The sequence below is a fragment of the Hoplias malabaricus genome, chromosome 4 (genome assembly GCF_029633855.1).
Source record: "Hoplias malabaricus isolate fHopMal1 chromosome 4, fHopMal1.hap1, whole genome shotgun sequence".
Lineage (NCBI taxonomy): Eukaryota > Metazoa > Chordata > Actinopteri > Characiformes > Erythrinidae > Hoplias > Hoplias malabaricus.
The window spans coordinates 56,812,749-56,826,753 of NC_089803.1; the positions used below are offsets into that span (position 1 = coordinate 56,812,749).

The 14,005-nt window shown below is 38.8% G+C and overlaps 1 protein-coding gene across 1 annotated transcript; it reads right to left on the minus strand.

Annotated features, from left to right (window-relative positions):
- Window positions 1-858: 858 nt before the first annotated feature.
- On the minus strand, window positions 859-13,186 carry LOC136694618 (leucine-rich repeat neuronal protein 3). The gene is made up of 2 exons (XM_066668313.1): window positions 12,948-13,186; window positions 859-4,542 (listed from the first exon to the last, which is right to left on the minus strand). The coding sequence occupies exon 2, from the start codon at window positions 4,172-4,174 to the stop codon at window positions 2,054-2,056; it is 2,121 nt and encodes a 706-aa protein (XP_066524410.1). The 5' UTR covers window positions 4,175-4,542; window positions 12,948-13,186; the 3' UTR covers window positions 859-2,053.
- Window positions 13,187-14,005: the final 819 nt, after the last annotated feature.

Genomic DNA, 14,005 nt, shown 5'->3' on the forward strand with positions numbered 1-14,005 from the left:
GAGCATTCAATTAGTTCTCAGTATAGGGATGAAATAAAACTGTTGTATTTTTATATTTTATTGTTCATCTTTTTTTTTATTTTATTGAAATTTTCTTTTCTTAGTTCTCTAAAAATATCATTTTTACACAAATAAAATGAACATGTATCACGATCATCAGTAAATTGTTTCTACTGAAATCACTAAAAAATTACTTTAGGGTATGTGCAAGTAGGTTAGGGTTAGTATAATATCTAACCCTAATTGAGGACTAATACCTTGGAATCAACTGTCACACTAGAGCTGGACGATATGGCTAAAATTTATATCTTGATATATTTGTTAATATTGGTAAATACAACACAATATCAATATTGATATGAATAATATTAATGCCACAGAATCTGCCAAGAACAAACAAGAAACATTACATTACACGTCTTGGCTTTGTCATTATTAAAACCATTCAATTTTAAAATTGATTGCAAACTGATAGCAGTGCCTGGTAATGAACTTCAGTCAGTGACAGATGCTGTAAATAATGTATATGGAATATTATAAATGTGTTTCAAAATCTTATCATTGTTACTGAAACATTTATATTACATCATTATATTTATATTGTATTATTGTCCAGTCCTAAGTCTCATACAGCGAAATGGCTCAACTTTCATCAACATGTTATCCATAATAGTTAATTTTTTGTGGCCATTGCAATTCTAATTATCAAAATGAGCTGTTTATGTATCCTCAGTAAATGTCAGTTCCTAATGTTACCTGCAGGATTAAAAGATTATATCAATACCAAGAACGTATTGAACGACCCTTGTAAATGTGGCCCCATACTGCATTGGCACCAAATGTACTACTTTTTTTTTTGTGAACATGCTAAAACAAGGAAAGTTTCCACATTTCACCCAAAAGAAAGCAAAGTAGGAAACATCCTGATTGCAAAAAGACGTAGACATTTATTCAGTATTCTCTTCTTTGCACACAGTCTCCTTGACTAATGTGCTAAGATATCACAGACAGCACAGTCAATATAAAAATGGCTTTTAAATTTAACACCCAAAGCAAGAACGCAATGCTTTTGAACCATGTGAATGCTGAAAGTGAGCCATGTGAATGCTGGAGTGTTTCTGATGACATTTTGAGATGTTTGGCTTGTGAGGCTGCAGTCATTACTTCTGTTCTCCACTGATCTGACAAGAAATCATTATGAGTAATATCCTGGCATTTTTCTAGTTTACATATGTCTTGGAGTAGGCACTTACCCTGGCTTAAACAGAAAACTTGTACAGAAATTTCCGGGAGATGCTCTCAGAAGTTTTGTTCCTGCCGTGCTGTCTGAATTTGTCAACAACCAGTCCTAATAAGACTGTTTATCTTATCTTGTATCTTAAAACTATACTTTACAATGTTTTGTGTTTTTGGCAAATGTGTGATATCATTATGCAAGTTACTTTTTCCATACGGTAATTAATTCACACCAGTTTAATATCTGGCTACTGCACAGAACATAATCTGTTACATTTTTGGATAGAATATATAACAATTGTAGCCATGAAAAGTCAAAATCCTCTATTAAATAGAAAAAAGATATATTTCATCAAAAATTTACACCATAGTCACTATAATTTTCTATTCTACTAGATGTTCCCCATTACAAATAATTGGCCTCTCTAACGCGTCTATGAATGTTGTACAGCACAGACGGTATTGCTTGGGACCACAAGGACTGCTTCACTACTGTTTACATGATTAACAGTCATTTATAAGGAACAACACCATCCTTTCCTTTGTTTACCATCCATACCCAGTGAATGACCCAGAAATATCCCATTCCATATTTTCACTGAAGAGTCTCAACTTTCCTCCTCTTAGAGGCCAAACTGCCATATCTTTTGCCACCTCAAACAGGTCATAATTGGGGATATAGCGCTGGTTAAATGTGAAGACACCTCTTCCACTTAAATAGTTTGTCATATCAAGGCAAAAGGACACACATTTGTAAGTCCTCCGTTCATGCCTTGTTAGCCTGCTAAGCTTTTTGCAGTTTTCTAAAGATGGCTGCTTAGAAGGCATTGTCCAACACATTTATGACCGTAGCTTTCACTTCCATAGCACTTGGCAGCCCTTTCCCAGAAACCCAGAGCCTTGTAAAAGGAGACTGCATACCAGTCTCAGATGTCAGTGCTGTTTTTGATGGGCATCTCCTTAACTCCCCATACATATGGTGGTTCCTTAAAGACATGCAAATAAGCAAGCAAGCTACTGAAATGATGGTGAGGAGCACACCAAAGATGGCAATCACAGCTGTATCCCACTTCTCTAAATCTTCAACAACATGCTCTAATCCTTTAGTTGTGACATTGACACATTTGGTGTTGTGTTTATGGTGGATGCTCCTGATGTCCACACACACTTTATACTGTGTGGCTGGATTGAGATGTGTTAGATTATACATCCTCATATCAGATGGGACCCTTGCTGTGAAGGCCACAGTTGGATGGTCAACAGTGGGCAATGTGTACCACTTGATGTTTGGTGCCAGGCTGCCGTGAGATGCTTTCCAGGACACTAGGACAGAGTTGGCCTGCACTGACTGGATGTTGACATCTAGAGAGCCATTGGCAGGGTGTGGGAAGAATCCATTTACTTCCACAGAGACAGACTTTAAGTCTGCACCAACAAGATTGTGTGCCACACAAGTGTACAGTCCAGCTTCTCCCTCTGTAATGTCATAAATATCGAGTGTCCCCTCAGGATGCATGTAAAACTTATCTGCCACTGCATTGGGAAGGACCCTGTGTCCAGAAGGTGTGACCCAGTAGATATCAGGCTCTGGTTCAGCAAAGGCTCGACAGTGCAGGGACAACGAAGTCCCATTATCCACAGCGACCTGAGTAGGGAGACTATCTGGAGAGATGAGTGGCAGACAAATCTCCATCATCTCCCTAAAATGAACCTGCCGTACATGCTGACCTTCATACTCAGGGGGCTCGACGCAAAATAGGGAGTCAGGTTCCATGAAGCGGATGTTGGTTTTATTCATATTCATCCAGCGTATTACACAGTCACAACGGATGGGGTTGGAATGCATGCTGACTTCTCGCAGATTGGGAAGAGACTCCACCGTGATCCTGTGTAGGGCACTGAGGGCATTACCATTCAGCATAAGAGTTTCCAGCCTTGGCAGCTTGTAGAAGGCTTTTGGATGAATGTAGGACAGTTTTGGGTTATTGGTGGCCTCGATTTTGGTCAGTTCTGGAAGGTTGTTAAGGGCAAAGCTGTCAATGGACACCAACTCTGGCATGTTGTTGATGCCTAGCTCTTTAAGATGAAGCATGTCCACAAAGTCACCCCTCAGTATTCTCCCAATAGGATTTTTGTTAAGGTCCAAAAACTTGAGATTCTTAAGATGCCTTAGTGCACCGTGGGGAACCTCAGGGAAAGTATTGTCATAGAATGAGATACTCTCCAGATTGTCAAGGCCTGCCAGCGCATTGTCCGGAATCTGCGTCAAGTTCATCCTAGTAAGAACAAGACTGCGTAAATTTCTTAAGGGCTTAAAATTCATGTCTTGTATGGATAGCACAGGGTTCTCTCCAATCATCAGAATCTCGAGATTAGGTAAGGACTCAAACCACTCACTGTTTATACTTTGGAGCCTATTTGAGTTAAGGTGCAGTCTAAGCAAGCTGCGAAGGCCATGGAAGGCCTTAGGTGAGATGAACGAGATAAGGTTGTGGTTTAGGTAGAGCTCCTGAAGATTAAGGAGTTGGGATAGGGCATTATCTGGTAGAAAGCATATCCAGTTTTCTTCCATGTGCAGGGACAAGAGCTGAAGGAGGTGGCCAAGGTTGATGTCTCTTACAGAGGATATGTTATTTTGCGAAAGGTCAATCTCAGTGATATTGGGCATGTAATCCAAAGGCTTCTCAATTCTGGCAATGTTGTTGGTCTGAAGTAAAATAACTTGTGTATCTGCAGGTAATGTCAAAGGAAGGTTAAAAAGTCCCAAATCATTACAGTCAACAGTAGGGGCCTCCATATAAACAGAGCTGGGGGAAAACCAGGGCCTGATCTCACACTCACAGAGATTAGGACACCTGCCTCTCTCCTCTATGGCAAGAACAAGTGTAGCCATTGCAAACCCCAGTAGGAAATAATCCACAAATGGTATGTCTTTCATTTTGGCCAAGTTCCTTCTCGTAAGCAATTGGTCCTTGTAAATTAAGTGGCCAGAGATCTACAAAAATAACAGACCATTTGTTGTTAGGGGTGATGGAGATCTAATCCCACAGTATATCCCCTGGGCTTTAACTGGTTGATCTACTGTCCGCTGATGCAGAGAGATCCCTCACTAAGTCTCTCTCTAATGCCGTTAAAGGAAAGGGCACACAGGCCAGATAAATAAAGGTAAAATGGCCAGCATATGCCTTAGGGGGGTTGTGTTTCAGCTAAGCAAAAGTGAGGCTGTTAATTTTCTGTAATACTTTGGTGGTAGAACAGTCTCTCTGGTGATTATGAGCTGCCATCATTGTTTCGGTCCACTTTTACCTAAAGAAGAGCGAGAAAGAGAGAAAGACAGATTATTATAGAAAATAATTCACTAAGGACATCACTACGGCATACTGGCATTTACAAAATCAACATTAAAGCATGATGATGTGTGATGACATTTTATAATGCAGTGCCTCCACTGCCTTTTACATATGATTTTGGTTCTCTTTGGCCTCATCTATATTATTACTTGGTATGTTCCAGAACTTCTCTTAAATGCTGTTAGCATGCTAAACGTGTTTGACTAAATATTAATACTGCTCTATGAATTTTCATTAACTGCAGACATTGGTTTATTCCCTGATCAAGGCATACCCCGGTGGACACTGAAGGATTAATTATGTACCTGATATATTTCCATGACTTAAACCATGACTAGAATGCCCTCCACAATATATTGTCAAAAACAAGTACTGTACATTTTGTTTCTCAAAGCAAAAACAATCTTAATATTTACAACAATATTGTAAGAAAATTATTCTGCAAATAAAAATAGGCATTGACATTTTACTGAGTTGCTTTCCACAATGTTTGTGTTTATCTCCCAACTGTTAGAAAGCAATTCTCTTTGTCACAGAAAAAACATCCCCTGAGAATGAATCTGTTAGAAACCTTCCTTCATCACCAGGGTTACTAGAGGGCGGACAGTTCCAGGGAGCATTCCTTTACTCCGTCATCCTCTTTCCACTCTGGTGCCCAGAGATGGAGATGAAAAAGTTTTGTCTGCTGCAAAAAGACTGCAGTGGTCTCCTGCCTCAAGCCACTATTGCAGAACAGGGCAGAAGCGTATTTTCAGATGAGCAACAGAGAAAAACTGATTTTTCATGGTATTGTTGCACTTTAATAAACCACAACATGGACAATGTTGTAAAAAGACAGTTTTCTCTCTCTTTGCAGTCAAGAGACATTTAGATTCAAAGACCTCTGTCAATATATTCCTGGAATATAGCCTGTGTCTGGAAACACCTAACATTAACTATAGCAGTTAAGGCTCCAGGAATGATAAAAACATATACACCACAGGTTAAAAGAAACATTGTCCTTTCTTTGATTGATTTCATGCTAAACAAGACAGTAAGATTCCCGCACATGAACATACTGGGTGATGTGATATCCTCCATTAATATCTTTGTATTATTTCACTTAACACATATCAGATTGTTCTGTAAAAACAAGTGCTGTGCTGGTTAAACTTAAAAAAAAAAACATGGTCACAGCTCTCAAACAATAAAAGCATGTAGACACAATGGTACTGGATAACTAAATTCACATGACTTTATTCCATTCTGCTTAACTAGATAGTGGTTATTTGATAGAAAAAGCAGGATTTTATTTTATTTTATTTTATTTTTTTGCTCCTGGTAATCATAATATCTGGAACTTTAAGTGTGCATTAATAATTCTCACAACACTCTGTTTACCATGATTTGTTTATCAGAGAAGTGTGTCACTGCTGTCCTCAGGGGCTGCTGGATCTCTATATACATTCCCTACCTCACTTCCTAATTGTTGTAATAAGCATATTTTGTAAACAATATTTGAGAGTGCTCTTATCACCCTCCAGTACTGTATGTGTGCTCTCATAATGGAAGTAGAATGGCTCAGAAGTATAGTACCTGCGTCAGCTACTACAGAAATGTAAAGGGAAAAAATGCATGCATGTTCTGTGACTGACAAAAATAGCCCATTCTTCTCTGGGTTAAATGTAGCCTTGCTGGTTTTGCAAAGTTCTGGTTCAGGTCAAAATTGGGTGGGTATAAGTACTTAGGAATATTGACTGTGCTAATGTGCTAATTTACACCAAAAATACAGAATTAATATCTGGCAATGTAAATAGCAGAATAAGCACCATTTCAAATGATTCAGATCATTAAACATATCACTGAACCATGTATGGTGATGGATTATTTAAGTTCCATAGGATATTTCAACAAAAAAAATATTGTGACTACCCAGGATTACAAAAGTTATCTATGACTGCTGTTTCATCTACAAAACCTTTCAATTCTGTCTTTAGTAAATCATGCACCTCTGTGCTTAGTATCTGGGCCTGAACAAGGTTATGCTGTTTTAAAGAACCATCATGCAAGTGATTTCACATTGTGAATAAATTGCTCCATTTACCTCATGCATTATAAAAAAATGCAGGTTGCTGAAGCATGAATAATTTGGCACAATCTCCATCAACAATACCATCTGCATTTCTTCACAATTTACAAATCTTACAGTTAATCTTCCTTCAATGAATTTTAAAGCACAAAAATATGACAGTGATCCTAATCCATATTTTGCTCAATCTAATACACAAAAGTACATTCAGAAAACAATTAAGAAAAAAAATACCAATTTTATTCAATCCATATTACATCAAACTGGCAAATGTACATTTAAAAGGGATAAAAGTGGTTTTAAAGTCCAGTTGTGTTCCCAAAAGGTACATTACCTTCTCCAGAACAAGATGTAAATTATACCACTGTGTGAATAAAAGAACAAAATATACGTCCTGGATATGAAATGGGGTGTATAAAATCAACACAAGTTAAAACTACAATCTACTAAATCTACAATTAAAATAGAATTCTGGTACAGTCATGTTCCCTTACATAAGGCACAGAAATGTACACCTGATGGTACCACCAGTGACAGCAAGAAATGTACATGAAAATATTCAAATTCATGTCAATTCTGCATTACACATTGAAAATAATATTATGTGGCATTCTGATTATGCTTATGTCATTTATTTATATCTATACCAAAGGAATTTTAAAATTAAAAACTAATGGAAAACCTTGTTTGTCAGCATCAAATCTGAACTAATATCATGTTATTCATTGCAAAAAAAAACCAAACAAACAAGGTTTTTGTCATAATTATGTGTAAATTTAGACCTATTTATACTGCACTCTGTTTTTTTTTTTTTTTAAAGCCAGTCAAACTGTTTGAATGAAAAGAGGCAATAGTGCAGTCAGAGACAAATGAGTGAAATTATCCATAACCAAGTTAAGTTTAGGTGAGAACACACAGACTAAAGGCCTTGGAACAACATTGTTGTTTGTAGGATTTAAGTGGCAATAACTTGCATAGCAGCTCCTGGTTTCACAGACAGAGAGGAATTCGGTTAATACTGGAGCAAATGGAATTTCAAGATGGATGCCTCTAATCATGCTCCCGATACACTGCAGCATCTGTCTGCAAAACCTGAAGCTACTAGAGTTGGAGAATAAGATTCTACTGTTATTGTGTGTGTGTGTGCTGATAATGTGCCGCTTGCACTGTTATGATTAGGCTTGTATGTTAACAGGTCTTGTTTGAATAAGAGAGCTGAGTGGGCTGCAACCCTTCTAACCCTGCCGGAGTAATTCAGGCTGAGCTACAGCAGTCGGACTCCCATGTTTGCTTTGGGTTGGCTAATCCTTGACTGTAAATCCCGGACTGGGGACTGGCTGGGGATAATCGCTGCACTGGAGGGCCACTCTGAACCCCCTGTATGCCCTGTAGGGGAAAAGTCTTTTTTTCACTTCTACTAAATCCTATTGCTTAAAGCATGCATTGCAGATTGATGTGATATGAAAAAAATCTAGTTGTTCAATTGGAGTGTAATAACCTACACTCTGTCAAACAAAATGAGACTGATTTGTTTAAAAACCACAGAGTGCAGTCCAGCAAGGTGTGATACAGAAGCAGTATGATATTTGCTTGCTAACAGGAGGATACGCTGCATCCTCAGGGGGGGACATTACACCTCTACTCAGATCTGTTCCACAGACATAAAGGTCACATGTAACTAGAAAGTAGGGCAACAACAGAATTGCCTCCTGTTTCACAGGAAATGGCTAATGTATCATATAAATGATCCACAGGAAATTTTGATCAAGTGTTTATTATTATTATTATTATGCTTAATACTGTCATCCCCTCTCTCTGACGTTTTCCACACACATCTAGATATGTTTTTCCGTCAGTGAAAATTGAGTTTTTGGGTTTTTTTTTTTTTTTTTTACTATTTTTGACATTAGTTTACAAAAATGGTGTAATGGCTATAAACCAAAATTAAAAAGCAAACATAAAACTCCTCTTCAGCCTTTCATTCTGACTGCCTGGCTTCCCTAATCATTTCAAACCAGCCTCACATGTCAGAGCATTGGAAACCAAATTCGGGTAAAGATTTTTGCATTCTGTATCTGAATTTGATATCTCCGGTGATAATAGACAAGATAAAATTACCTCGCATATGCAGTGCCAAAGGGATGTACTGACATTAATGGGAATATAGTATTAGAAAAATGTGTAGCCCAATCATAAGGAGGCTACAATGAGTAAGCTGTTCAGAGAAGGGTAAGTGTCAGACTCACAAATCATGTTTATTTTGAACCTGTGGCTTTTCTCATTCTGTCTGGTATTCTATTTGTTTAGGTACGTTCCTGTCCAATTTATGAACTTCTGTATTTTCAGCAGACAGATAACAAAACACCATTCCAATATTTTTAATATTTTAGACATAGCCATTGTAGTATTGTGTAATAATATGCATATTATATGCATAGTACACGCTCATAATTTTTAGTTATGTTTTCAGTTATTTTGTGTGTGTATATATATATATATATATATATATATATATATATATATATATATATATGAATGTATATATATGTATAGAATGAGGCTCTCAATCTCTTTCTTTTTAGTAGAGAAGTATTAGGTAGTATTAGGAGGGCTATGTGCAGCTATGGGTCCAGCTCCCTGGATAAGTCTCAGAGGGTGGTATTGTAAGGTCACTGGTCCTCCACTGCCCTTCACTTCATTGATTTACCATTACACAATTTCCAAGGTAAGAAGAGAGTCCATTAAACAGGTCCCACTATGCAACGTGTGTGCATAATGAAGCTTCCTGTGCAAGGCGAGAAGAGCGTTTCCCCTTGCACCTGCTCCTGTGCGCTTGCAAATCAGCAGTGAGTCAACGGTTAATGCGGAATCGATGTTCCAAATTAACCGATGGACCCCACACTTTGCAGCTTCCACATCCATCGTCCTCAGTTTTTGCACAAGTATGCACACACTGTAATTACTCATGGTCCCTAATGCCTGCATTTGAAAAGCATGCAAGGTAAAAGAACAACAAATTTAAGTACAATTCTTAAAGGTATTATTGGTGTTTGAAGACCTGGCTAAACAAATTAACATGTTAAAAAGCCCTGTCTCAAAAGAATTTGAAACTAAAGTTTTCAAAGCCAGGGCTAAATTGAATTTCCAGGTGCAAATGGGCTCTGGAGCTATCATGGTATTAATAATATATAAAATGGTCAACAGGTCATGGGCCAGTAGAAAATACAGTCCCTCAGTATAGTTATTTTTTTTAATAGTCTTATCATATATTCTTCTTTTTAAAGCCTTTTCTAACATCTTAACCACTTTAAGGATATGGTAGTCACAATCTGACTGGTCTATGCACAGACAGATGCTATATTGGTTTTTCCATTAACAACATTTTAGCCCAGGAGATATTTTACTATGAACAATGTGGAATGAAATCCACAGACAAAGAACAGAACGTTTACAAATATAAATCTGTACATGGAGCAGTTCAACCAAAACTGTGAGATGTCCCTGTGGTGCATTTTAACATGGTTCATGGTAAATGGAAATAACTAGCTCAAGGCTTTTAGGCTCATGTGGGAATGACAATCAGCAGGCTTGCCAGCCAACACATGGTTGAGTTTGATTTAGGAATCTCTGCTTAGCTTGTTCTTAAGTAATGAGCTGCTAGCTAAGTGTTGTGCAGACAGCTAGCCCTGTACATCTCTACCATAGGAACCAATCAGATCCAGGAGCAGATGGAGCACTCAGCAGTGGCTCTGTGATGTTTTTGCTCTTGATTCACTTCTCAGAGTACAAACGGCATATGCTCATATCTTAGCAAAATCTATACTTTTGTTGTAGTACATGGCAAGCCATTTGAAACAATGACAGGGTATGCTCTTCTGCTTGTTAGGGTGTTTTTCCCCTTTATATTTACATTGCAAGGGCAATAAGCGGTTGCTAAAAAAAAAAAACTAAGCAGTTCGCAAAGTACTAAAACCCAATGTATCTATCTACCAGAGTGAGCATGTTGTGGAAGATTCAATTTTGCTTTAGCTATGACTTTTTTTTTTTGTAGTCAGGTTCATTTAATGAACCTCAAGGCTTTCCCCCCCCCCCCCATGCTATTGTGGTAGGTTGGATAGCCTACGCAGTTTCACTTCACACTCACACTTAGGGACTATATAAATTTGCTCTTAATACACACACCCACACACTGCCTTTGTGATGGTAGGAGGCCATTGTAAGATGCAGAAGCTCTTCAGAACCTCACCATACAAGCATAGACGGAAATCAATTAAAGGCTTCGGCACGCTTGTGCTGAAGACGAATCATGTGTGTGACTTAATGTTTGTTAATTGCTTTAGCAAAGCAGCTGGGCCTAGAGCACCTGGAACCTAAAGCAGCAACACAATCTGTGTTTGCACAGCTCAGTTCCTGAAAGAATCCAGCAGATATGAAGTATCAGAGCAAGGTCTTCCACTGATGGAGTTCTGTGTCTTTTGGCTGATTGTCATTCTGCACATGCTGGCTAACTAATGATCTGGTGAGTGAAGCAGTCTAATGCTTACTTAATAACAGTACACAGTACTAGAACAAAGCATATGGTGATATTAAAGCTTAATGATGTGGAAGCTGAATGGGCCTGGATTCTATAGGTTGTCACAAGGAGGACAGCAGGCACTGGCTTATAAAAATGACATATACACCACCAGTTGATGTAGAACTGAACATCTGTCACTACGTGAGATGCTGTGCGTCATAATAGAATTCAAAACGGAATGGTTTTTATGTAAAAATCCCATTTTAAATAGTGCAATCTTCAAAATGAAGAAGTTGCAATTTTGATTACAGTCTACACTATTAACATGGTCTTAGCAAATTTAAGGTGGGGGCATTCAACCTAAAAACAAAGCTGGTGAGGCACCTGTAGATGAGTTAGAGTAGTCAGAAGCAACAAACACATGTGCAGTGTAAACTAACCTCCAGTATGGCACGCTACATTCTGCACTCAAGCCTCAGGACAGAAAAGTCCTGCTCAGTTTGCTTTTGTGACCTAGCCTTATTATGTTCAGACTGAAGCTACATGAGAAGAAAAAAACCCTCCTAACTATGAATGGAACATGTTTATTTTTTTCAATGGATTTTGGATCATTTCTATATATTTGTTAAGCATAACATTTTTACAACAATTTAAAGAACAGGTGGCACTTACAAGATTTTGTTCTCACATTCACAGCAAAAATATGCTGCTCTTCTGGGCCAGAAAACGGGCATGGACTTTCTTTTATAGAAATCAGTGGCAGCAATAATCAGAAAATTCCAATTGTCCAAATCATTAAGCCTTAGACTGTAAACCCTCCATTACAATCTTGGATAGAAGAAAGATGGATGAGAGGGTGAAGTCACATTGCAGCTACGTTGCTCTTACCTAATCCAAACTGGGCTCCCTGGGTTACGTGGCTAACAGACTGGGTGAAGTGTCGAATACATAAGAGGTGGCACCATTAATTGTATGCCGAGCGAAGAATGCAAATCGCTTTACAGAGAGCCCCGGGGCGGAAGGATCAGTATTGCAACGGCACTCTTCTTTTTCTAATATTAATGGAAGAAGCCCTGGGGGACGGCTGTGTGGATGCACTGTCTGCAACAGGGTGAGAGAGAGAGAGAGAGAGAGAGAGAGAGAGAGAGAGAGAGAGGAAAAAACGGAGATATATCTAGAGGCTGATTTCCTTCAGAATGAGCCTCCGACTGCACCACCACAGTGGTCTGCCACACACGGACTACTACGTTCAATTGTATCCCGTCTGCCTACCACACAGATCCGCTTTATTAGAGCTTATTAAAGTTCCCAGTGGCTCTTTGCTAACGGGTAATGATACAAAGCCGTTTGATGATGAAGCCTGGAGTTGTAATGCGGGGTGGCGCAGACGACACGTCTGAGGATTAGCAGCCTGAATCCACATAGAAATAACGGCAGCTTCCGCAGAGCACCCTACTTTTAATATGAATTGTTATAGAAGACAGAAGTTGGCTCCTACGTATAGACCTTCACCCTGAATTGGTGCGGCGGTTATATTAGGGTACCCGTGTGCAACTGCTGCATTTAAGGTGGAACGGAAGATTCGAACAAGGAGCCAACTTCAGCTTCAAACGTCCAAACATAAACGGCTGTAACGGTTATTTTAAAGGTGTGGCTGTTTTTTGCGAACTTAAGAAAAGCTTCGCAGTACACAAGAATGAAACAAATGAAAAATGACGACGATTATGTAGCGTGCGTAAAATAGCCGGTGTATCCACGTTTTATTTCTGAAACTTACTCGTATGAGTCAACGGAGAGGAGCGCTGTATTCCGTTTGTCCCCATTCAAAGCCGAGGGAAGGTGAGATTTCTTCTTCCGTAGACACTTCACCACAGCTTTGGCGTCGAAAGAACGAAACGTAAAATGAGTCCAGTCACTACTCACATTCCTTTTCCAGCTTCTTTTACCTTTTCGCGTCGTTTGTTTTAAAGCGCAGCTCCTTCTCCATCGCTTTCCCACTCTGACATGCTGCCGCGAGCCCAACGGTCGTTAATATCGCAGCAGCCTTGACTCAGCAGCCAATGGCGTTAGAGCTCAACGCGCACCTAGGCGATGTTTGTTTTCACACCTGTATTCCGACAGACTCCGCCTCCTCTGCGCTTTCATTGGCTCGTAGTTCAGAATCGTGCGACTGCATTGGACAGTCGTTTCCCGCCGTCTGTGTTAGGATTGGATATACATTTATAGTTTAACGCTCACAAGCGGTGTTCTCTAATAGAGTTGGCTACTGTTTCATAGCTTTGCGTTATCATTGGCTGGTAGTTTCTATCTGTACTAGGATTGGTTAATATTCATACTTGAAAAACACAAGCAATTGACCTATATGCCAAGCCGCTATCACTATGTACCCTCTCCCCTATCAGGTTTTTGTCACAGGTACAAAACCAGACACTGTTAAAAAATCATGTAGTGACTGTACCAGCACTACACTCCATTATGAAACTAAAATGCACTGAAATCAACTACAAAGCTGACATTAACATTACAACTTCTGAATACAAAATTAGTTTGTTTGCAAATTGGTAAAAGCAACAGATTTGCTGTTTTTTTTCATTGTTGTTCAGTGATCAAGGTAAGACCTTCCCTGTCATGGAAAAAAGGCAACCCTATAAAAAGAAATATCTTAGAAGAGTGGTTCTTGAACTGTGGTACGCAAAGCAGCAGGAGGCGGTGTGCCAAATGACCTCAAAATATTTACAACTTAATTAAGGTATTTAGTCATAACCGAAAATCTTTTCTGTCTAAAAAAAACTCTGTCATAGTTTTCATAATTATGAATTGCCCCAATGGAATTCA

Bases quoted from the DNA above. Each gene is read 5' to 3' on its own strand.
- LOC136694618 (XM_066668313.1), bottom strand. From the start codon at position 4,174: ATGAAAGACATACCATTTGTGGATTATTTCCTACTGGGGTTTGCAATG.